Source organism: Euprymna scolopes, chromosome 23 (assembly GCF_053919585.1).
Source record: "Euprymna scolopes isolate OS-2025 chromosome 23, ASM5391958v1, whole genome shotgun sequence".
Lineage (NCBI taxonomy): Eukaryota > Metazoa > Mollusca > Cephalopoda > Sepiida > Sepiolidae > Euprymna > Euprymna scolopes.
The window spans coordinates 29,631,834-29,658,578 of record NC_136504.1 but is presented as its reverse complement, the minus strand read 5'-3'; the positions used below and the strand labels follow the sequence as shown (position 1 = coordinate 29,658,578).

Genomic DNA, 26,745 nt, shown 5'->3' with positions numbered 1-26,745 from the left:
TTTTTTGGTTTGACATTGACAACCCGAGAAGATAACTTTGTATGTTAAGTACATTTTTTTGTTTACACAGTGATCACCACTTATCAAGGCCCGGAAGCCACTCAGGGATAAGGGTTATTGCAAGTACATTACGTTAGTGTGGAGATTTTATGAAGTGTTTACTTAAGGGGGCGGTTCATTAGGAATTTGTTAACGTTGGACTTGAACACATCCAAGTTGTAGTCCGGTGGGAAGCAGGCAGACGGAACAGAGTTCCACAGGCGTGCAGTTAAGAAGCTTTGTTCATGGAATCCGCGTCTTGATCTAGGCACAGATAAAGAGTGGGGGAAACTTTTGACAATGGATTCAGCTAGACGGGTGTTTTTCGTGAAAGATTGGCGAGGGGGGACCAGAGATTGGAGTTCAGACGAGCACCTGCCATGCAAATAACGATAAAACAAGGATAGGCTCGCAACGTCTCTTCTGTGGGAGAGAGGTTGCAGGGTAGAGAAAAGGGCATTCCCCACTAAGCCACGAAGTCTATTTTGTACTCTGTCAAGGCTGGATAGGCTGTTTTTAGCAGCTCCTGCCCAGATATGGCAACAGTATTCCATCCTTGGACGTACTTGGCTTTTATATAGATAGAGAATGGCATAACCATATTAATAATTTAATCCATATAAAACTTGTAAGAACATTTGCAATCTTATCGTGGCCTATGGGAGAGTATGAAGTCCATATTCTTGCCAGTTTCGTTTGTATCCGAATCTGGTAGATATATTTTTAAATAATCCTGAATATTTCGAGTGTTTATTAATTTCATTATTCATTAACAAATCGTTACTATACAAAATGTTGTCGTTTAGTTTTTATAAACATTTACAAATAATTTACATTTAAAATAGAATAAGTTTGGTTTGTTTTAATTAAAAAAATTTCTGGCGATGTGTTTTTTTGTTTTTTTTTTTTGTTATAATCTCTGAAAGCACCTTTCCTTCTATAGAGGAAAAAAACACAAAATAAACACGTTCTTGTTTTATGACAATAAATGCGGATTTATGTACAAATACGTACAAACCGAGCGAATAAAGACGGTTTTATAAAATGGTGCTATTTTTTTTTCCTTGTCGACAAACTGGAGATACAGCTAATCGTCAACAAATGTTACACACACGTTTTAGTCATTTTCGTGCTAAATACTTACCTCCCCTTGTTTACATTGGAAAGCCACATGCTAAATGCTTCCAATCTGGTCTCACTTATTCAACTAATGTATAAATACAGTATGTTTCTCTTAAATCTTGCAGGTTTGGGTAATGTAACGAGATCAACACGTTTAGGTTTTAAACTGAATAAAATTCACTCAACGATATCACAGACCAAAGTGTAAATTCTGGTCTGTTTTCAAGGTAAGGAATTCAAGGTCCTTAAACTTGGGCGATTTTTTTTTTTTTTTTTTTTTTTGCCTTAATCCAGAGTTCACCTTTTTGAGAAGCTGTTCCTCTCCCCACAAATTAAAAACCAATTGTGTCTAACTATTTTTACGGGAAGGAAAGGAATATGTTTGTGACTGTTGTTCTAACATGTTGCTTTGTTTACCATTAATTGGGCATTTTGCTCTCCGGCCTTCTTCGGTTGTCTTTTATCGTAGTTTGTAAATGGGTAGAAATATTGAACCGAACCAGTTTTTAAGATATGAAACAGAGACTCAATCATCATCATCAGCAGCATCATCGGTTTAACATCTGATTTACACGCTGGCATGCGCAAAAGAGCTTAAAGAAATTGATTTCCATCTATGACCAAATCTTTATCTATCCCCCTTTTCCTGGGATTCATTTTTATCACTTTCTTTTGTAATTTCCTTGACCTTCTCCAGTAAACTGAACTTGCTACCTCAACTGTTCTACATCCACTAACACAAGAACTCTCAGCCATTCTTTCAGCGTGATCATACAATCAAAGTCTACATCTACTTATCCTATTTAGATTAAATCTTCCTCTGACGTCTCACTTTACCCGTCGTTCGTTTCAACTTCATTTCATTTCCTTCCATGCAACGCATGTCCTCAATCCTCACTGGACAGGTTTCACTTCCACACATGATCACACTACGTACACATGCTTTCTAGAGTCTTCTCTTTCATAAAATGACCACATGTGTTAAATGAAATATTTACTTTATAAAACAGTTGTTATGTAATAAATCCGAAATCCAGACAAATAATTACGTAAGAATATATAATACGCTGGATATGTTTATAGCTATAAACTTATAAATAATATAATAAAATAAACAGTATTGATTAAAAGAGGAGGCCTCTCTGTCTATAAGTCAGCCCCCACCCACCCACCACCACCACTAGATTCTATTAAAACGGCACGCAATCTAAGCGGGATTAACCGGCTTCCTCCGAAGGAGAAAACTCCGTGGAGATATCAAATTCACAAGAGGCTCCAGTTGTATTTATATCCCAGTCGGCAGAGATGATGACGTGTCAACCTACTCCGACATACAGCGCCTGGTATTTCCAAATTGTCACCCAACTGGCATTTACTAGGCTTAATGTTGCTTAACTTCGGTGATCTAAGGAGAACCGGTGACAACTGGATTATGCCGTATCTGTATGCGAGTCTGGCATTTTATTCAAGCTATTAAACCTAAAAATGTCTAATTTGGTAAGAATTATTCACTACGTATGTATATTGTAATTTGGATGTTTACAAAGCTTGGCTTTCCCAGCTCTCATAAAAGTATTTATTAGCATAGAAAAGCTTAGGTAATCAACGTTTGTGGTCTTAAAGTTTTCCCTATATATTTAAATCATACGTGATTCATTTTTAAGATAGAATTATTCTTGAAAGTTATTTTTGTGAAGTGTTCTAATTAGCTTTAATCTGTATAAAAAAACCAACTGCATCAAATGATCCATTAGTAAAAATACTAACTTTCTATCGTTTTCATACGTAGACAGAATACGTGAAGAGAAAGAAATTGACAAAGAGAGATAGAGAGATAGAGGGAATCTCATTCCCTCTATCTCTCTGTCGGTATAGAAAAAGGTTGGCAGAGAAAAGACGGGATGAAAAAAATAGATGGACAGAAAAAAGGATGACCAGAAAAATGATGGGACGAAAAAAGATGGAGAGAAAAAAGATGGAGAGTAAAAAAGATGGAGAGAAAAAAGATGGAGAGAAAAAAGCTGGAGACTAAAAAAGATGGGAAGAAAAAATGATGGCGAAAAAGATGAGGGGAAAAAATATGGGGAAAAAGTAAGAAAATGAAAATGTAAAAGAAGAAAAGGGGAAAAAGAGAAAGTGGAAGCGAAGGATATTGAGATTAAAAGGGGGGTGGAAAGAGAAAGGGGAAAGAGGAGAAAGAGGAGAAAGAAGAAAAAGAGGAGAAAGAACAATACTGAACAGAACGACTAATTTTAGATTTTGTCTAAATAACTGGCTGTGCAAATTACTTTTTTTATTATTCATAAATTCTTACAGGAGTTCAATGGATAGCCAAACGGGTCATTTTTTTCTTTTTTAATATACGTATATATTTGAAGAAAACTATTATACAGATTTGCATAAAATTTTTAACAGGCATTCTATTGTCGTGGCTAAGTAACTTGAGATACGTACATTTATATTTCTTTTTTAAGGGATCCGTAGGGAGTATCAATGCCTTAAAACTGTTTCTTATCTCTATTGTTAATGACATTTAAACTACAATTACACGCAAATCACATAAAACCGTACAGACTCCTAAATCCAATTCTCGAAGATACCGTAATGGTAGCTTCAATCTGCGAAATGTAAACAAATTCTAAGGCAATAATTTAACTGTATCTTCGCCATGGTACTATGGGTTTGGTTTCTTGGAGTATTTTAGTGTACAGATTGTTGGCATTCATTAAAATATCCCGGGCCGTCGCAGCATAAAGAACCTGTCTTGAGACGAGTACATCTGCTAAGCGTAATAAATTTGGAAACAAAGCGGCAAGCGGAGTCCATTCAGTTGAGTTTTATTTCCTGGTGTGCGTTGTTATCTTGTAGTTCGGTATAAAAATAAAGTGCGCCAAGACACATTTTCAGGTTAACGAGATGCGGAAAGCTCCTCATTCATCTGGCCCGCAGATTTTCTATAAAGCAAGTAAATACTATTTAGCAAGCATTTGTTTTTTGGATTTTTATTTTTACAAACACACATACAATAACTTATATATAAAATTAATTCACTTTTTTATCCCTACGTTGTTGCTTAATACTTTCGGTAACATACGCAAGAGATATAAATCTGTTCAGTTAATGATTTCGGCCTCGTATTGTTTTATGCTGTTAGAAACAAGATTAACTTAGTTCACTTATTTTAATTGAGATATTTCGTCTTGCTCAGTAATATAACGACCCGGGCGTAATATTAAATTTAAGAAAGGGATCTAACTTAGAAAGAGTAAGGAAAAAGAGATATCTAGAGGGGAAAAGTGAGATCTAGGGAGAAAAAGAAAGATCTAGAGAGAAAAGGAGAGGCATCTAAGAGATATATCTAGAGAGGATAAGTAATATAGAGAGAGGAAAGATACACAGAGAGGAAAGAGATACAGAAGGAAAAGGATATAGAGAGGAGACGTAGATATAGAAAAAAAAAGATATAAGGAAAGATAGGCAGAGAGAAAGAAAGGCTGAGAAAAAAATACGTAATTTAGGTATAAAATCTTCGCAGCTTCCGAAACAACCTCCAATACTTGATTGTCTCTCCCGGTATATATTCTCAGGGAATGCTCGCATCCGGTGAAAATACGTTTTAGGTTGGCAGTTTTCCCACATCTTTAATTATATATATATATATATATATATATAAATATATATATATATATATATATATATATATATATATAAAACAAACTGTCCAATAAATTTGTATATAAATAGCCCACATAAGCCAAAAACGATCTTATAGTACGATGTAATTTTAAAACTATCAATAATGGTAGCCGAATGGATACGGCCTCCGCTTATCGAGCCAGAGATGTCTCGTGTCGCGGGGTTCGAATCGTTCGACTGGTAGTAATCGTGACACCCTGCACTGAAGAATCCCGAAAGGATGAAACACTAGTGTCTGTAGGTATTTAATTATTATAGTAAAAAAATAATTATATATATATATATATATATATATATATATATATCTCACATGTTCTAGCTTCTGAATTTTTTATTCTTATCGAAATAGGTGGAATCCCCCAATGAAATCAATTAATTGCCGGCATACATTCATGTGTGTGTGTGTGTGCGTGCGTGCGCGCGCGTGTGTGTGTGTGTGTGTGTGTGTGTGTGTGTGTGCGCGTGCGTGTGTATGTGTGTGTGCGTATGTGTGCGTGCGTGCGTTTCATGTACATCGCCACACTATAAAGACCGTTATCTCACGAAATGACTCTCTGGAGATTATATATATATATATATATATATATATATATATATATATATATATATAGTCATCCACATACAGTACTGTTTCGCTGTTTTATAGCTCATCAATGCGGCTAGACAGGCAATTGCCTCAAGCCAGAATCGAAACCCGACCGCCCATATGACAATGAAGGCTTCTCACCATTACGTTATATGACTGCTGCTGTGTGGGTAATGAATAAACGATGTTTTGACATCGTCCAAATGCCTCCGCTCAATTTGAAAGAGCGTCGCTCAATACGCTAATGGCAGTTTGTATATCACTTCCCAATATGCTCAACCCCAGATAGCATTATAGTCATCCAGATACAGTACTGTTCCGCTGTTTCACAGCTCATCAATGCAGCTAGAGAGGAATTGCCTCAAGCAAGGATCGATACCCGACCGCCCAAATAACAGTCAAGGCTTTTCTCCATTACGCTATACGGCTGCTGCTGTGTGGGTAATGAATAAACGATATATATATATATATATATATATATATATATATATATATATATATATATATATATGTATATGTATATATAAGTGTGTGTGTGTGTGATTAACATGAAAGTAAAGAACAATGAATACAAGATATATATATATATATAAAAGTGAACGTGTCTGTGTGTCTGTGTGTCTGTCTGTCTGTGTACATTTCCCTACGCAATAACTCTGTCAATTTTTAGTCTATAGACTCGAAATTTGAAATACCGGGTACTGAGATTTGGGAAAATCGATGTGACGGGTGTCAGCCAGAAATTTGGCTGTTAAGGGGTCAAATTTCAACGATTTGACCTTTAAGAACTCTACCAAACTCCTCCGACAATTTTGGGTCTTGACACTTGAAATTTTAGATATAGGTTCCTTGAACATGGATCTAACTTAATAAAGTGATTTGAGCCCGAAACAATAAATTTTAAGGGGTCATAATAGGGGTCAAAGTTTTAAAAAATTAACCATTTTTTTGTTTTTTTTGCTTTTTTTGCACAGCATACACCTCCAAACACCCGAGCAAGAGGTCAAAGTTCAACGATTTGACCTTTGAGAATTCTGCCAAACTCCTCCGCCAATTGTGGGTCCAAACACTTGAAATTTTAGATATAGGTTCCTTGGACATGGATATAACTTAATAACTTGATTTGAGTCCAAAACAATAAATGTTAAGGGGACATAATAGGGGTCAAAGTTTAAAAAAAATGACCGCTTTTTCTTTTTCTTTTTTTTTTCTCAACATATACCTCCAAACACCCGGGCAACGCCGGGCTGAAATGCTAGTATATATATATATATAAGTGAAGGTGTCTCTCCGTGTGTCTGTGTGTGTGTGTGTGTGTCTGTGTACATTTCCCTACGCAATAACTCTGTAATTTTTAATCTACAGATTCGAAATTTGATATACAGGGCACGGAGATTTGGGAAAATGTTTGTGATCGGTTTTCGGCCAGAATTTGGCTGTTAAGAGGTCAAAGTTCAATGATTTGACCTTTGAGAACTCTACTGAACTCCTCCGCCAATTTTGGGTCTAAACAATTGAAATTTCAGATCTAGGCTCCTTGTACATGGATCTAACTTAATAACTTGATTTGAGCTCAAAACAATAAATATTAAGGGGTCATAATAGGGGTCAAAGTTAAGAAAATTGACCGCTTTTTTGCTCAACATACACCTCCAAACAGCCGGGCAACGGCGGGCTGAATGCTAGTATATATATATATATATATATATATATATATATATATATATATATATATATATATATATATATATATTGCTAATAAGTAAGTCAGCATGATTTCACTTTCCACAAGATGCTAAATATCAGAACTCATAGGTGGTATTAGAATTTTACTAAAAATGTTTCGGACAATGTCACATTAAAAAGGGGCGGCTGCACAATAAGTTTATAGTTAAGCAAGTGTTCTGCAATCATTAACGACGCTTCTCTTAATCAACATTCATTAATTCGGGTGAGAGGGGGGGGGCATAAATATTACGGGAATAATGCTGGGTTGAGCGAAAGGTAGATTATTTCGGAGTTTGCCGTCTCTTAAACTGTTATCTTACCAAGGTTTAGCAGTCCAAGAATTTTTAAATAAAGTAACTTTACAACACTGACCTAAAGAATACATTAATATGAAAACTGGCATTGTTAAGCGTTATAGCAAGTTTGCTTCCTGTTTGTCAACGGACAGTACTTTTATAGAGAAGTTTTCACGAATCTAAGACAAGCATTTGTGTTTGATCTTTACTCCTGATCTGAAATGAAACATATACATCAAATCCGTTGCCAAAGCCGCTGGAAAAATGGTGGGATCCTTCTATCGATCCAGTAGATATCTCACTGCTGATACAATTCTCTATCTATATAGGAGCCAGGTACATCCAAGGATGGAATACTGTTGCCATATCTGGGCAGGAGATATAAAGGACTTATCCTGTCTTGATAGAGTTCAAAATAGACTTCGTAGCCTCGTAGAAGATGTCTTTTTTCTCTTCCCTGCAACCTCTTTCTCACAGAAGAGATGTTGCGAGTTTGTCTTTGCTTTATCGTTATTTTCATGGCAAGTGCTCGACTGAACTTCAATATATGCCCCCCCTCGCGAAACTTTCACAAGAAACACTCGTCTAGCTGAAAACACTATCAATAATTCCCCCCACTCTTTATATGTGCCTAAAACCTAAACGTACATTCCATGAACAAAGTTTGTTTATTTGAACTGCACGCCTGTGGAACTGTTTTCCGTTTTCCTGCTTTCAAGCTGACTACAATATGGTTGTCTTCAAGTCCAACGTAAACAAGTTTTTGATGAGCCGTTCCACTTAAGTTAAAGAATTAACCGAATTTCCATTACCATCGATTACTATATTGTCCAATTGACTACTGTACACTCAATAACCTTTAACCTCAAGTGGCCTGTGCGCCTTGATAAGTGGTTATGTCTATGTAAAAAAAGAGAAAAGAAAAGCGTCAGACTTACCTCCTTTTTCATGACTTCCAAAAGGAGGGACTTCAGTTCAGTTAGACTGGCATTCATTCGGGCTCTTCTTCGTTTTTCCATGATCGGCTTCGAATTCTGCAAGGACAAGAAGAGATTTTAAATATTACAAAATTGTAAAAATGTCGGAGATAAAATTAAACGCAGATATTTCTTGTGTAGAACGTGTAGGTTACATTTTAAATACATGAACTGTTGACATTATTTCTTTCTGGTTCTCTTATGGTATCTTTTCTACATATAATCAACTAATATGCTTCTCTCTCTCTCTCTCTCTCTCTCTCTCTCTATCTATCTATCTATCTATCTATCTCTTTCTCTCTCTCAACTGACATAACACGCTCGTGCTCGTGTTTCTCTATATATTAATATGTGTGAATTACTTTTCTGTCACATATTTCTCAGCCTCCACCTCTCTCTCTCTCTCTCTCTCTCTCTCTCTCTCTCTCTTTCTCTCTCTTTCCCCAACGCCTCTTTTTCATTCTTTCTTCTCCGTTTTCCTCGCCATCTTTTCAGCTCTTTTTCCTCAACAATAATCAAATTAAACATTTTCCTCAGAACTTAACTTATACGCACGTACACACACACAACCACACAAACACACGTATATATATATATATATATATATATATATATATATATATATATATATATATATATATATATATATATTCAAATTCGAAATGGCGGCAATATCAAAACGTGATATTTTCTTAAATAATTTTTTTCAGTTGGATGAATGACGTACCTGATTTTTACTTTCTAAGGTAATAATTTCCTATTTTCTATGTCTATGATGAATATATTCAGTATTGACATACAAATAACTAACTGGTTCTACTTAACGAAACAGCTGCTGTAAATAAATGTATATAATTTTTGACATGTTGAAAGAAATAAAATAAAAGATGAATAAAACTTTGCAATTTGGAATGTGTCTGCATTGTAATCCATTTATGATTATTTCTTAATTCGGGCGTTAGTTCTTAGTTGCCCACAAACTCTGATTTAATAAATGACTAGCGGGGAATACCCGGCGATGCCCGGGTGTCTTGAGGTAAATCAAAACTCCGGGGGGGAGTAAATAATAATAAAAAAAATGTTTTGGTAGGTGAGTATGAGAATCGAACCCGTACCCTTGAGTTGGAAATTAATGTGTGAAAAAAAAAACCGTGTGATGTTACCATTGGGCCACCGCGACATAGAGCGTAAACGTGTTTGAATTTATTTATGTAACTATAAACTATAAAAACAGGCGTGCGTAATAAAAGTTAACTTTGCTGCTTCCATTTGACTTAATTAAGAAGGTCAAATAGAAGTCACGCAGCGTCAGCGTCTGAGTTTGTTTATCGAAATTTGACTGTCTGATATACAAGATTGATCAAAGCTGATTGCTCCTGGACGTTTTCCCGGCGCAATGCCGAGGACACGTCCGTTTGAGTTTAGTTTCACTTTATTTATACTAAAAAGCCCAATCAACACGCGAGAAGCCAAAATAGCAATAATTTTGTAAAAATCGACGTAAATAAATCTATGCGCTATACGCTTTCCTAATTCCTAGATATTATTATATAGGACCTATATACACAGTTTTAAGCGATAGTAAGACCCCGGGAGCGTGTGCGAGAAAAGCCTTTTGAAGACATACACGAAATGGTCACACACATTTTGCCTTTTATATATATAGAAGATTACAATAAGATTTTGCATATAAAAATAAAAAATCGGCATTTTTTTTAGAACAAAAAACAACTCAAGCATTTCAGTCTTAGTTAAATAAAAAAAATTATTGACGAAATAATATACGAGATATGTTCAATTAAGTTGAAAGTTTTTTTTTTTATTAATAACGATGTTGCAGATTGTGATGTCACCTAAAATTTTAAATTCGGTTTTGAAATTGCCTTTGCCACAAAACAGATAAATTATTTATTCAAAATGTGGTTGTCTTCCTCGGGAATCATAAAGAATAACAGACTACACACCTGCAACAGGAACTCTTCTTGTCTTGAATTTGATTTATATGACTCCCCAACTTTATCTCTACGACATAAATAATCTATCTATATATTTATAAAAGTGAGAATGTGTGTGTGAGGACACTTTTCAACCTATATACTAAAGGATGTTTGATCTACAGACTTGGTATATAGTGTATTCAGACATATAGAAATTTTTTAAATCGGTTTTCATCCGAAAAAGGTGTGTTAAGTGGTCAAAATTGAATAAAATTGTTACGTGGTGGGGGGGGCCATCGGATTTTTATCTATTTGTCAACTTTTTCACGAATGCGCATGCGTGAATCGTTCATACTACAGGTTCCTTATATTAAGAATAAGTAGTTTTGGAAACACGTTTTAAAGTTCGTGTCAAGCTGGCCTAATGGTTACCGTACTTGACTCATCGTCTTTAGGTTAAGTATATTTTTTTACTTACAAGAAGTGAACTTTTTATAAAAGAAAAACATAATATTTGTATGCACATGTCTCAGTTTCTGTATGAATTAAAATATAATATTTATGCGTATTTTACGGCCGGGGAACGTCGAGTGACCTGCTAGTATACCTATAATAAATGTGTATTTACAAGTCTCCCTCAGAAAATTTTATGTATTTGATATAAATCTCATCAAATTCAGATTCATTTAAGGTCTTAAGAGAGGTTCTACTTTAAAGGGGCACATATAGTTTCCTGATTCCTTTCCAGATTCTTCGTCGAAATTATTATGCGGATTCTCTAAATGTTTTTCTTTAGAGAATACCTACATAGAATATGAATAATTTGATAATATAAAACTGATTTTCTTTTTATAAATGTAAAGTACGAACGTAGACTCCACAATATTATTGATATGAACAAATTAAAATTATTTACCGTATACTTCGGCATATAAGGCGACCGTCAAATAAGACGAGCTACAAAATTGGAGCAAATTTTAATGAAGTTATTATATACAGGTTGCTGCTAAATCACGAAACATTTTTGCAACAGTCGGTATCTTATGAAATATTGTTTTTTAAAGATGATTTTTTAACTTTAAGGGTCGTCTTATACGCTGAAATATACGGTATTAAAAAAAAACTATACATGTTGCTTTATTATTCATTAAAAAAAAAACTTTTTATGGCTCCTTGGCATTTCGGATGAGATTAAAAGTGGTTGGGAGGTTCTTACTAACATCTGTTAATAATTTTTTCACTACCTACGCTAATGAAATTATTTTAATTTAAAAGATATGAGCACACGTGCGCAGATCACCATGTCAAAATCATAAAATCACTTTCGTTTGGCTTGAATAACATTTACGCTTTATGGAAATGTTAATTTCAACTATATGTCTCGCCGTTAACGTTGATCAAGCAGTTTGTTTTTTTTTTGTTTTTTTTTTTTTTTTTTACAAAGGCATCACCACATTATCAAGGCCCAGAGGCCACTCAAGGATAAGGGTTAAAGAGTGTACAGTAGAAGTTGGTCAATATAGTAATCATTAGTAATGAAAATTTGGTAAATTTAATAACTTATATGGAACGGCTCATCAAGAACTTATTTACTTTAGACTTGAACAAAACCATATTGTAGTCAGCCGGAAAGCAGGAAAACGGAAGACAATTCCACAGGCGTGCAGTTCTAAGAAAGAAGCTTTGTTCATGGAATCTACGTTTAGGTTTAGGCACAGATAAAGAGTGGGGGAAATTATTGATAGTGTTTACAGCTAGACGAGTGTTTCTTGTGAAAGTTTGGCGAGGGGGGACCATAGATTGAAGCTCAGTTGAACACTTTCCATGAAAATAACGATACATCAGAGACAAACTCGCAACATCTCTTCTGTGAGATAGAGGTTGCAAGGAGGAGAAAAGGACATCTCCTACGAGGCTACGAAGTCTATTTTGAACTCTATCAAGGCAGGACAAGTTCTTTCTAGCAGCTCCTGCCCAGATGTGGCAACAGTATTCCATCCTTGGACGTACCTGGCTCTTATATAGATAGAGAATAGCATCAGCAGTGAGATATCTACTGGATCGATAGAAAGATCCCACCATTTTTCCAGCGGCCTTGGCAACAGATTTGATATACGTGTTCCATTTAAGATCAGGAGTAATGGTCAAGCCCAGAAGCTTGTCAAAACTTGAGGCCTCCTGAAGACGAGAGCCATTCATTTCAATTGATGACAAATGTGGATTAGAATGTTGATGATGTAAAGAGAGAAGCTTGGTTTTAGATGCATTAAAAGTAACCAGCCACTCCTTTCCCCATTGTACTACGTGCTCAAGATCAGAGGAGAGAGAATTGGAGAGAACTTGCTCGTTTACTGTCTTAGATGTGGTACCATAAATGGTAGTGTCGTCAGCATAAATGTCTACAAATGATGTAAGGATATGATTTGGAAGATCATTAATGTAGATCAGGAAAAGAGTTGGGCCCAGGATGGATCCCTGAGGGACACCGGCATTAATATTGTGAGCTTCTGATTTTTGCCCCTCAACTACTACTCTTATGAATCTATCAGAAAGAAATGATTTAATAATTGTTCCATTGTAAATGGAGCCAGAGAGAATTTCCTGCACACTGCACTGATGATCCCAGAAAGAATGAAACACTAGTGACCGTAGGCATTAAAATAATTATTGTAATAATTATACACACACACACATATATATATACATATATATATACACACACACACACACATACATATATATATATATATATATATATATATATATATATATATATATATATATATATATATATATATATATATATATATAAAAACAATCAATTTGGGAATCTTAAGTAGGAGGACCACTGGAGTAAATGTTTTACAAGTATTTTAATGGTGGATGCTCTGACGAACTACAAGCACTTGTACCCCCTCGACGAAAATACCCCTAACAAACCCGACAAGCAACGAAGTCTCACCCCTACACAGTATAGATCCCTAGATGTAAAAATGCCTTTTACTCTAATAGCTTCTTCCCCAGAACTGCGGGACTTTGGAATTCTCTTCCGGTTTCCTGCTTCCCCAACTGTACTGACATGCAGAAGTTCAAGTGTAATGTGAACAGACATCTTGCTGCTAAACTCCCTACATAGTACCCCTAGAACTTAGGTCCCGGATAGTAGCCCTCTACATCAAAGTGGCAATATGCCTTGTTTGAGGCGAGAATGTAATAATAAAAAAAAATGTAGTGATTGAAGAGTCTAACTAGAAAAGTGATAGGTATACAGAAGGTACAGTGACAAGGATGACCAACACTTTTGAATGCTTTAGTGCCTAATTTAGTTTTGTATTTCTCAAAAATAAATATCTTTTCAAAAGTGTAGTATCTGTTCTACGCATCATCAGCGCCATTTATTGCCGGAAATTTTCATGTAATTATCCCCCATGAAAAAAAATAGCAATACGGACGGACATACAAACTAATAGAGATAAAAGTGTATATATTGAACTTTCTATAACACTACAACTAGTTTATTTTCTTTTATACGGCTAGTCTTTTATATAAGTCTCACCTGTCTGTTTAAATGTATGTATGTATGTATGTATGTATGTATGCCTAAAACTTTCGACAGAGGCAACGGACTCTCAAGAAATCGGTATCGTTTTGAAGCTCGACTCTTCAGACGATAAATATCGAAAAATTGGCTAAAAACATTAATTTTTTCACCCTCAACTGGGCAGTTTTCTACAAGTAGGGGTTGCTTTTTTTCGCCGATATTTTCGAAAGTCATCCCCTTTTTTCGATTGACTAGTCTTAATTTAAACCTTCACCACTTCCGGTTTTGCGGTGGACGCAACGGCAAAGACGTCACGTTTTTGGAGTTTTTTTTTACGTTCTTTTCCTCCTTAGCGGTACGGGTTCGAGCCTGGCTGCCTACTAGCAATTTTTTTTTTTTTTTGCTCAACACACACACATTCAAATACCGGGGCAACGCTGGATACTCAGGCTAGTATTATTTAAAGTATCGAATCAAACAGCATTCAAACTTTAAAATTATGAGTGCTCGAGAAAGACGATCAATTTGGAGACCTCATCTTTTTTTCTGTATTTCTAAAATTAATATAATAACAGAGGAGAGTCAAAATGATTGTCCTGCGTGTCAAGAGTAACTAATTACAACAAACATTTAATGCTTGATCCGCCAGGTCACGAGTCGTCTAGTTATATATTTAAACTGATGCAGAACTTTATGAACAGCGTGTTCGCACAAGGTAAAACGAAGTTAAAAATAGATTTATGAACACTGTTGACACCAGCGCACCCCACATTTCTTTTTTCTTTCTTCTCCAATCCCTATTTTCCGGCATTTTCTGTCGGCGTCGATTTCTCCCCCCCCCCTACACAGACACTTTTTGTGTGTTGAAAAAACGCACTCTTATAATTCAATGAGAGGCGGGAATGTTTTCCCGCCCAACCAGAAATGTTGCAGCACTTAATAACCGTGCCTAATTTTATACCATCTAGACGCATCCGCCCCCACCTTTCACTTATTTAAAAATACTTAACTGTTTGATGTTTTACTGACGAGGTATATTGTAATATAGTTAATTAAATACAATATTTTGATTTGTTTGTTTTGATATACTTTTTAGCTAGACTATTCGTCTTGCTTCATAGGTACGGCATAATCACCTTGAAACACCGATTAGATCACCGGTTAAGCCTGATTCGTACTCGGGAATCTTTCAGTTGAACTCGGGAATCTTTACGAAATTTAAAACAGAACATTTTCTGTAATCAACGCGAGTTGCATGCTCTCTAGCGTGACCCGTAGAACTAAATTGTACCTAGTATTTATAGTAGACATAACGGATTAAATACTGGATCATTTTCAGTTGTAAATGACGCCCTTCTTAAGGTTCAAGTTTCAAACCTCGGCGCAGGCGATATTAAGAACACAACTGCGAATTATTTAATTCATCTTCAGTTAGGATTGACGGAACGAGAGCATGCTTTCCTCATGGATTAATAAAGAGTTCTGATCGAAATTTCACTACGCCACGCTTGGAACAGAGCGCTAATGGGGGCGTGTGATAAAATCAACAGCAGTTGCAGCCGAAAATTTTAATACTTGCATATTTCGTATATATTGTTATAGATTTAATGTTCTATAGATTTTATATATTATAAAGTTGCGATTCCAAAAAAAGAAATGTATCCATATGACTTGGGTGCATTAGCTTGAATCGAAACCGAAACTTATGAAAAAAAAATATATATATACCTTGAGTTCCTCCAGCTGTAATCGAAACCGAAACCAAAATTTGTGAAGAATTCTTGATAAAATAATTTATTTTAAAAATTGATTACTGGAATGCCACCAGCTATAATCGAAATCGAAACCAAAACTTATGAAGAATACTTAGTAAATTATTTATTAAAAAATAGATGACTTACGTGCCATTAGCTATAATCGAAACCGAAACCAAAATTTATGAAGAATTCTTGGTAAAATTGTTTATTACAAGAAATGGAAGTACATAACAATTAAACGACAGTCACTCGGATGTAAGCGTGACACACAAGATAAATAACACACACGTTATCCTATTTATATATAGATAATGCACATGAAGTATTTGTTTTCGCATTTCGCGGTTTCTAGCCGATTTACATCAACTCAATAATCGTTTAGAATTTTTATAATTGGTAGAACCATGCTGGTATTAGAACTGGCTGTAGACGTTTACAAGCACGTGCTTATAAAGCAGGATTTTTTTAAAACTATATGGCCTGTCGGATATTTGTTCAAACATCACGTTTAAAAAATCGTGAAGAAATATGAGCATGACTGACGTTGTCAACAGATCTGCATAGTCGATACAAGTTAGCTTTCAGCATTGATGGGATGGATGGCAGTATATGTGTCTGCGTGTGCTTTCGTGTTGGTAAGCATACGTATATATGCGCAAGTGTGTGTGTGTAAGCATATGTCTATTAATAAGAGGCTGCGCGTGGTTCATGGAATCGTGTGCACGTGTGAGTGTCATGCGCGTATGTATGTGTACGCGTACGCGCAGAACCGACGTTATATATCTCCAACATCCCACCGACGTGGAAGGATCTATTAAAGTTGTTGGGGAAGAGAGGGGCGGGGGGGGCTCAATAGAAACAATACCAGCGTTTGTAGGCCATTTTTATAGCTGTATTTATCGTCTAGTCACTTACAATGTTACAGGAAAAAAAGTATATAAAACCATTTTTAATAACTAAATATAAAATTTACTGCGTATATGCGTTAATCTGACTCAAATATGGGCATCAAGGGCAGATTACAATCAAATCTTATCTAAAGATGACATGGTTAATAAACTGCATTAGTACAGGTATAAGGTTTATTTCAAACGCATATATTTTATTCTATTGATCTGATTAAAGGGGCCGGAACCGCTAAACACAAAGTTTTATTCTTTATTAAATAAATAATATAGCAAAAATAAATGCTGCAAATTTCAGTAAATATAGAAAATAAAAAAAAAAACCTAACTTTAAATAAACATTGGTTTATTTATATACGCTGCAATTCACGTTAATACACCCGTTCTTGTCAGATCACCAAAGTTAAGCAACGTTAAGCCTGGTCAGTACTAAAGTGGGTGAACATTTGGCAATTTCAGGTAATGTATATGCTCTCCGCTTATCTCGGCATTGTTTCCAGTTGTCTCGCATTTCTCCTTGCCACTGGACTCAAGCACTGCCGATTCAGGAGAGGTATGTCTTGGAATTGCGCAACCCTTGCTTCACAATTACACGCGTAGCTACCCTTAGAGAATGTATTCATTGTCTCTTGAGATTGAACGGGTGCATTGGTTTGTTTAAAAGGAGTAATCGCTTAGTGGTTCGGATAATAGATTAAAGTCGAGGAGGATATGAATATTTATCGCCAGTATTGTATGTGTAGCGTATGCTCAAGCGTATGAGTGAGTACTAATGCGTGTTCGCATATAAGAGTGCGTGTGTGATCAAGTGTGAAACTGTATGTGTATGCAAACGAGCGTGTGATTGTGAGTGCGAATGTATATATTCGTGTAAAGACGCATTTTTCAGTGTGTGTGTTGTGTGTGTGTGTGTGTGTGTGTATGTGTGTGTGTGAACAGAGATAAATAGAGGATAGCGAGAAAGAGATCCAGAAAGAAAAGGATAAAAAATAAAGAAACAGAGGGACATATGAGATACATACGCACAGAAAGAGAGAGAGAGAAAGAGGAGGGGTAAAATAAAAAAAAACAAGGGAGAGAGAGACGCGTGTTGGCTACAAACGTCGTGACAAAGTCGACCCTGCGGCGTGTGCCACACCATCTTGTCTCGCGGACCAATCAACGCCCTCTCAAGTGGCGCCAAGTGGCCGGCCAAAGACAAAATATTTCAGTTGACATCTGACCCCAGCGGCAAAGTTTGTGCAAACCGACCTTACCCCCACCTGCTCTCTACATCGAATGACGTTTAATTTTGAACAAATCGTATCGGCCACCGTTCAATTTGACCAAGGTCTTTACACTCCAGTAAATAAAGTTACTCAGAGTAATACTTTTGAATGTACTGCGACTAAGAGTATACACTCATACCGATAGACACATAATCGAATTTAGGTTGGATTGATCCAAACAAGAAACTTACTTTCTAAAGCTACTTAAATATACTAACAATACAGAAGAAAGTTTAGCCTCTTTCTTTTCTCTCTCTCTCTCTCTCTCTATTCCTCTCTAAATAGACGTTAAATAGTATTAATGCCTATTCTGATATTTTCGTAGTTATAAATTATAACTTATAATAGACTATTCTATCTTTTATTCTTTGTGTCTAGTAATAAAGAGAGAAGAAAAGTAAAAGAGAGTGATTTAATAAGTCACCCAACATGTATAAAGAGTATGAACTTGATAGGAACGTATTCTTTATAGATGAGTATAGCTTTACGCAAAGTGGAAGCCTTTATTTTCATCTATTACAGAGGTAAACCCATAATTAGGAAGTACATATATATATATATATATATATATATATATATATATATATAACCGTCGTATTTAACCAAACTTGCCTCGACAATGACTTGCTCCCGCAATATACGCATATATATATATATATATATATATATTTGTAGTCATCGACATACAGTCCTGTTTCGTTGTATCACAACTCATCAGTGCCGCTAGACTAGCATCTCTCCCACTCGACCACAGAAGCGACGCCCGCAAATAACTCGTCGGAATGTATATTTAAATAGACATCCGCCACCACTTTTACAGTGCTCAACCCGCCTGTTTTAAACAAACAACGAGCATTGCATTTTTCAGCCAATTAAGTAGCGGGTTAGATTATTCATGACAGTCCTCTACCCAAAGAGTGCGTATATACTGTGTTAACAAAACCAAGACTTCAAAAAAAAAAAAAAAAAAAATATATATATATATATATATATATATATATATATATATATACATATATGTGAGTAAATAATTTATCTAACATAAAATGAAATGAATGAGCTCATTTTTATACGTTATATATATATATATATATATATATATATATATACATACATACATACATATATATATATATATATATATATATATATATATATATATATATATATATATATATATATATATATATAGGGCTATGACAACAGAATATTCTTGTCATTGTTTTGACTCTGGAGTATATATCCAACGCAGTTAGACACAGTTAATCAAGCAAGAACCACATCACTCTATATAAAAAACATAGGATATAAACGGATATACACTCGAGAGTCAAAACAGTGAAAAGAATATGCTGTTGTCCTAGCCCTAATAAGAAATATTCAATAAATGATCTACTCAATAAAACACGCGTTTTTATTTCTTCTGATCAAAACCGGTATGTCTTAAATAAAAGGACAAAGAATAAAACTAAGTAGGCCTCCAGTGTGCTATTTTAACTCTCATTTCAGGGACTCTCTAAAGGTATTTTTCTGCTAGCCTTATCGGGAGGTAGCGCCAGGTCAGAATGCGCGTTTTACAAGCGCCAGTCTTTAACAACGCTGCGCGTGTACGAAAACGGCGACGAGACAAAATGGCCACGCGCAAACCACCCAAGACGCATGCGCGCCAAGAATTTCAAACTTCTGACAGCGGACAAATCATTGGTTCTTTTATTTGGGTCGTGTGTGAGAGAGATGTTTAAATCCGCCATTAAACAACTCCTTAGCGTATAAGAAACCCTCTATCCTTTGTTTAACCTTTAAATATGTCGTGATAATGAGACAGTAAAAGTAGTTTAATAAAATATCCTTAGATTTTAAAAGTAAAATTGTTCTTTAGAAGTTCCCCTAAAGATAAATTTAACCCCCCCCCCTTGCATTAGTATTTATTTTGCAATCCCATACCACTGATAAAATTAATTACACAACCTGGTTTATTTTTTATCATTTTTAAATGATCAAGTTTAGATTCTAATATTTTATATGTGTAATAACTTTGAATATTTATATCAACTTCCAGATAAAAAAATAAGTGCCAAATTTTGCTTTCTAATATCGTATTTGCTTGTAAAGTCTTTTAATTGATTAACTTTATCGGTTTTACGATTGTCTAACTAACCTTACTTGTAGTTAAGATTGTCTAATTAACTCAATTTATTTGTGTAAAGATCGTCTAATTGACTAACCTTATTTTCATGATCGTCTGATTGACTAACTTTATTTTTACGATCGTCTGATTAACTAACCTTATTTTTATGATCGTCATATTAACTAACTTTATTTTTACGATCGTCTGATTAACTAACCTTATTTTTATGATCGTCTGATTGACTAACTTTATTTTTACGATCGTCTGATTAACTAACCTTATTTTTATGATCGTCATATTAACTAACTTTATTTTTACGATCGTCTGATTAACTAACCTTATTTTTATGATCGTCATATTAACTAACTTTATTTTTACGATCGTCTGATTAACTAACCTTATTTTTATGATCGTCATATTAACTAACTTTATTTTTACGATCGTCTGATTAACTAACCTTATTTTTATGATCGTCATATTAACTAACTTTATTTTTACGATCGTCTGATTAACTAACCTTATTTTTATGATCGTCATATTAACTAACTTTATTTTTACGATCGTCTGATTAACTAACCTTATTGTCATTATCGTCATATTAACTAACTTTATTTTTACGATCGTCTGATTAACTAACCTTATTTTTATGATCGTCATATTAACTAACTTTATTTTTACAACGTCTGATTAACTAACCTTATTTTTATGATCGTCATATTAACTAACTTTATTTTTACGATCGTCTGATTAACTAACCTTATTTTTATGATCGTCTGATTGACTAACTTTATTTTTACGATCGTCTGATTAACTAACCTTATTTTTATGATCGTCTGATTGACTAACTTTATTTTTACGATCGTCTGATTAACTAACCTTATTTTTATGATCGTCATATTAACTAACTTTATTTTTACGATCGTCTGATTAACTAACCTTATTTTTATGATCGTCATATTAACTAACTTTATTTTTACGATCGTCTGATTAACTAACCTTATTTTTATGATCGTCATATTAACTAACTTTATTTTTACGATCGTCTGATTAACTAACCTTATTTTTATGATCGTCTGATTGACTAACTTTATTTTTACGATCGTCTGATTAACTAACCTTATTTTTATGATCGTCTGATTGACTAACTTTATTTATACGATCTTCTGATTAACTAACCTTATTTTTATGATCGTCTGATTGACTAGCTTTATTTTTACGATCGTCTGATTAACTTACCTTATTTTTATGATCGTCTGATTGACTAGCTTTATTTTTACGATCGTTTAATTAACTAACCTTATTTTCATGATCGTCTGATTGACTAACTTTATTTTTACGATCGTCTGATTAACTAACCTTATTTTTATGATCGTCTAATTAACTGATCTTATTTTTATGATCGTCTGATTAACTAACCTTATTTTTATGATCGTCTAATTAACTGATCTTATTTTTATGATCGTCTAATTAACTGATCTTATTTTTATGATCGTCTAATTGACTAGCCTTATTTCGATGTCTACTTTACTAAGCTCGTTTGTTTCTAGAATCATCTCATGACTATTTACTGAAAGAACACATTAAATAACCCTTTTCTTTAAAAAAAAAAAAAGATATAATCCTAATATTAAATGATTTAGTTGGATTATGCAGACGATCTGCTTAAAAGGTAAAGTGCTCATTAATTTTTATTTTTAGAGGAGCTCTTCAAGAGCATTGTTAGTTTTTTTTTAAATTTGATAATTCGATTCGCAAATTCTAATCTGCCTCTTAGATTTTGTTTTGTTGTTTTAGTTTACGACATGCCAACCCATTTTGAAATATTTAACGCCTCATCTGGCCATTTTGGTAAACAATTTTATGCTTCAAGTTCTTTATATCTTCAAATATTTATTCATGGAGTTCAGCTTGCTTGTTTGTTTTACGACACATCAACCCTTTTTGGATTATTTAATGTCGAAAGCGGTCACTTTTTTGCGTCAAGTGATTAATATCTTCAAATATTTATTTATATTATTTGTTTTTGTAGTTGTGTATTGAAAAATTGTTTTTCTTTTAAATTATTTTAGGCTTTGCAGAACATGTATGAGTTTTGCAAAAGCAAGGGAAAAACAATAACATCGATTTTAGGCACATTTTGGACGATGAAGCTGATGTTTCAGACTGTTTGATCTGCTAGCATCGGGGCCACTTTGGAAGGTAGCTTGATTATATTCGAGTGAATCGTTATTAGACGGTGGTAATTTTCGCAGATGTCATTCGTTATTTGTGTGCTGCGTACGCTGGATTAAATCATACATTAAAACATCAATGTCACTGGTTGTGTTCCCTAGTGCATGACGATTCTGGAAATTTAGAATTAACGTCATAATAACCTTTTCTGTATTGATGTATCCACTATAAAAAAAACACTAAATAATACGCAAATAATAACGTTTAATACGCCAAGAACATCACCATCGATGAGAAATGTCTAATGGGAATGCTTGTGTTATGTTGATTAATCGAACTATTATTCTCATCTTGGGTGTTATTAGCACAACCTTTCTGTAGCTGCAACCTGCGACCTTCTTCGGGTGTTAAAAACATGCTTCTTTTCCTACTAAGGAAAAGATTACGCATTACAAGAATTCGAACCGTCGGTTTGATGGTGGGTTCATATAATATAAAGAAGGCTCAAACTTCAGGGCTCACTAAGATATTTTAAAGGCTTTCCTATGACCCAGTTTTTCGGGATATCTCTACTAATTATTAATATTAGAGAAATAATGTTTTACGAAACAGAGGATCGATACCCATGCGTGTTTTTGTTTAGAAAAAAAAAACACAATGCTGGGGGGGGGATTTCAAGGAAAAAAGAGTTTTCTTTGGGGTTTTTTTTCTGTTTTTGTGAAATTTACCTCTATTGAGAGGTTGAACGTGACACATTGGTCCAAACCAAGCGAAAAGATTGAATAGTAAGTGGTTTATTTCACCGACTGCTCGTATTGTGCATGTATATTTCATTCTTGGCATTTGCTATGACCTATACCAATCGTTTCTTTGTTCGTTGTGATAAGAGATTCATATGAATATAGTGAGTTAGCAAAGATGTGAGCAGAGTTTGAAAACGATATGACGAATACTTGTTCACTTCAAAGAACTTGAATACGCCTTAAAGAAAAGGAAGAAAAGGAAGGCAATCTAGTTGAATTACCATATTGTGATTTAACAACGGATGGAAAGAAGGTAGAATGATGTTTTTCACAAGAACTGGTCTCAAGAGTAAACGAGATAACACACACACCTACACACACACATGCACACAAACAAACATAAATACATATACAAGTACACAGTAATCCACAGAGAGTCATTTCGCCAGATCACGACCTTTCCAGTTTGTGAAACAAATATTATATATATATATATATATATATATATATATATATATATATATATAATATTTGTTATATAAATGTATATATATATATATATATATATATATATATATATATATATATATATATATATATATAAGTAAATTCTTGGTACAGCAAAATGGAAGGAGAAATTTCAGAGGAAACATAATTTAATTTAAATACCAAAGAAAAAAAAACAAAAAAAAACAGGCAGGTGAAATTATTAAAATTTCCTTAAGGCCTTATCGTCTTACCCTCTAAGAGGAAACGTCAGAATGATAAATTAAAAGCTAAGAATCGAGTGAGGAAAGAGGGGAATTTGGTTTCAGTTGGAAGACCAGTGAGGAAAAAAAATCTCACTGTTCAGGTGGTTTTAAATCAATAAATATTTCCAACTGATGTTTCAAAATCTTTTGTCTACCTAGCCTGTGTAGACAAAAGATTTTGAAACATCAGTTGGAAATATTTATTGATTTAAAACCACCTGAACAGTGAGATTTTTTTTTCCTCACTGGTCGTCAAACTGAAACCAAATTCCCTTCTTTCCTCATTCGTTTCTTAGTTTTTAATTTATCATTCTGACGTTTCCTCTTAGAGGGTCAGACGATAAGGCCTTAAGGAAATTTTAATAATTTCACCTGCCCGTTTTTTTTTTTTGTTTGTTTTCTTTGGTATTTAAATTAAATTATGTTTCCTCTGAAATATTTATATATATACATCAATTAATATAGTGTTATTTACTATATTCATAAATGGCGAATATTAAATAGCAACATTATAATAGAGCATACAAAGATCTTTGAAGACCATATATGCAAAGGCATATCATCATGGCTATAAGCTTATCAGCTTGCCTTTATCAGAGAAAGCACATATTCATATAGATATAAGTATGAATATATATATATATATATATATATATATATATATATATATATATATATACACATATATACATATATATATATATATATATATATATATATATGTACATATACGTATATATATACCCACACACATACACACACACACACACATATATATATATATATATATATATATATATATATATATATATATATATATATATATATGTATTTAAATATGTATGAATAAAAAATGAATACAAAAAATATCTAAATGTTTATATCTTTTCTGTATTTATTTCCTATATGTTGACGTGTGGGAGTACAAAAAAAGTCTTTTGAAAAAAAACAAGAATATTTCCTTCAAAAGCACATATTTTCGACCGATTCTTCGGTCTTCCTCAGTGTGAATATAATATTGCTTATTTATTTACTTTTAGAGAGAGAGAAAGGGGAAGAGAGAATATTTGATATAGATCGATGAGAATATATAGTTAGATTATAGTTAGATGGATAGATAAATAGATAGAGATAATTACGAACAACTTTCCTGATAAAAAAAATATATATCGTCGCTAGAATCTGGTTTTTCTATTATCTATTTATAAATAATGCTCTGGAATTGTAAAATAATATTTATTGAGTTTATATACTAATAGTTAGAATATATATATATATATATATATATATATATATATATATGTATATATATATGTGTGTGTGTCTGTGTGTCTGTGTGTCTGTGTGTGTGTTACATATACATACATTCACATTCATAGACAGCTGTTTTGTTTTTTCAAGATTCCTTAGCACATCATACACACACACGAAAACACACACACACACACACACACACACACACACACACACACACACACACACACACACACACACACACACACACACACACACACCAAGCCCAAAGTTCGGACCTGCGAGATAAGTCACAACGGATTGTGAAAGGATAACGGTTTACCCTCTTAGCAAACAAGTCCACTACTGTTAATGGAAGAAATATATTTCGCTTTTAAATGACCTTTTGTATTCATTTCTTATGGTATTACTCATCTAGAGTGTTCAGGTTTTATAGAAGAGCCTTGCGTTAGGCTTAAGTAGAAATGTCTCTTCATTGGCATTGTATATTTATATAACATCTTATCGTCTCTTTTTTCACCCTATCTTCCTCGTGCGTCTGGTTTTCTTTTCCGTATCGTAACATGTCCTCTCGACTTTTACACAGCTGATTTGATTGAGGGCAAAATAGATTCATTGATTGATATAATAATTAAGTGATTGATTTTGCGTTACGAAACAGACACTGCCAAGAATTGTAAATGCCAACTGAATTAAAAGAAATAAATTACAAGATCATAAACTTTGGAATATAGACCTTTTGTCATCCATTCATTATATATATATATATATATATATATATATATATATATATATATATATATATATATAGTAATTTATAAAATTACCTACGTATTGAGCACTTTTGAAGTAAATACTTAAAGTTTACGCATAAATCTATACTTTCGTATAGTAAATTTATGTGAATAAATGAAATAGTTATATATATATATATATATATATATATATATATATATATATATATATATATATATATATATATATATATATATATAGTTTTAAAAATAATAGGCGGAAGTTTCTCGAGAGTTCTTTCGGCTATCATCTCGTCAGGAGAAAATCGATAGCAAACAAAATAATATTGTGTCGAAAAATAAAGAGTTCTAATGGGGAACTTATTAAATGTGCCAAAAGTACGGGGATACTAAAATAAATTTATTAACGTTTAAAAACGATTAAAATATTGGCACAACGAGGGAGGAAAAATATATATATATATATATATATATATATATATATATATATATATATATATATATATATATATATATATATATCTGTGTGTGTGCGTGTCTGTGTGTGGGCACACGTGGACGTGAATTGTGTGTATTTAGGCATCGTTATTTCTTTTAAGCAAACATGAAAACGGAACAGAATTCTTTTAGTTAAATATACGTTCTTCTTACTTACTCAGTTGTTCTATTTGTCAAAAAAAGAATAAAAATTAATAAACTTTCCCTATGTATCACCAGCATTCTCGATTCCTCGTCGATTTTCAAGAAAGATTCAAAAGTACGGGTTTGTATTACTATACACATAGATTCGAAAAAGTTGTCAAAAAACAAATATATAAAAAAATAAATGTTATCAAGGCAAGATAAGTTACTTTTCTATCTAACTGGATAATCTTTCAGTGTTTTTATTCAATGTAACGTGTTTTTTTTTTCAGCTCGGAAAACATAGTGTTTACCGATGTATTGGAAAATTTAAAATGGCGTTGAACACGGTAAGTTTGGGAAAATCAGTTCAAAATAAAAAACTATACAAAATACTGTTAGAAACTCTCTTAATATATGTTACCGTGACATAGGCTGACGTATATTCTGTGGACTGCTTACAGTATT

At 33.6% G+C, this 26,745-nt stretch overlaps 1 protein-coding gene across 1 annotated transcript in view; it reads right to left on the bottom strand.

Moving 5' to 3' along the window:
- Positions 1-26,745, bottom strand: part of LOC145245817 (uncharacterized) — a 39,461-nt gene that overhangs the window by 6,465 nt on the left and 6,251 nt on the right. Inside the window, exon 2 of the mRNA XM_080107468.1 lies at positions 8,406-8,501. Coding sequence (XP_079963594.1) covers positions 8,406-8,501 — 96 coding nt within the window. The remainder of the gene's footprint in view (positions 1-8,405; positions 8,502-26,745) is intronic.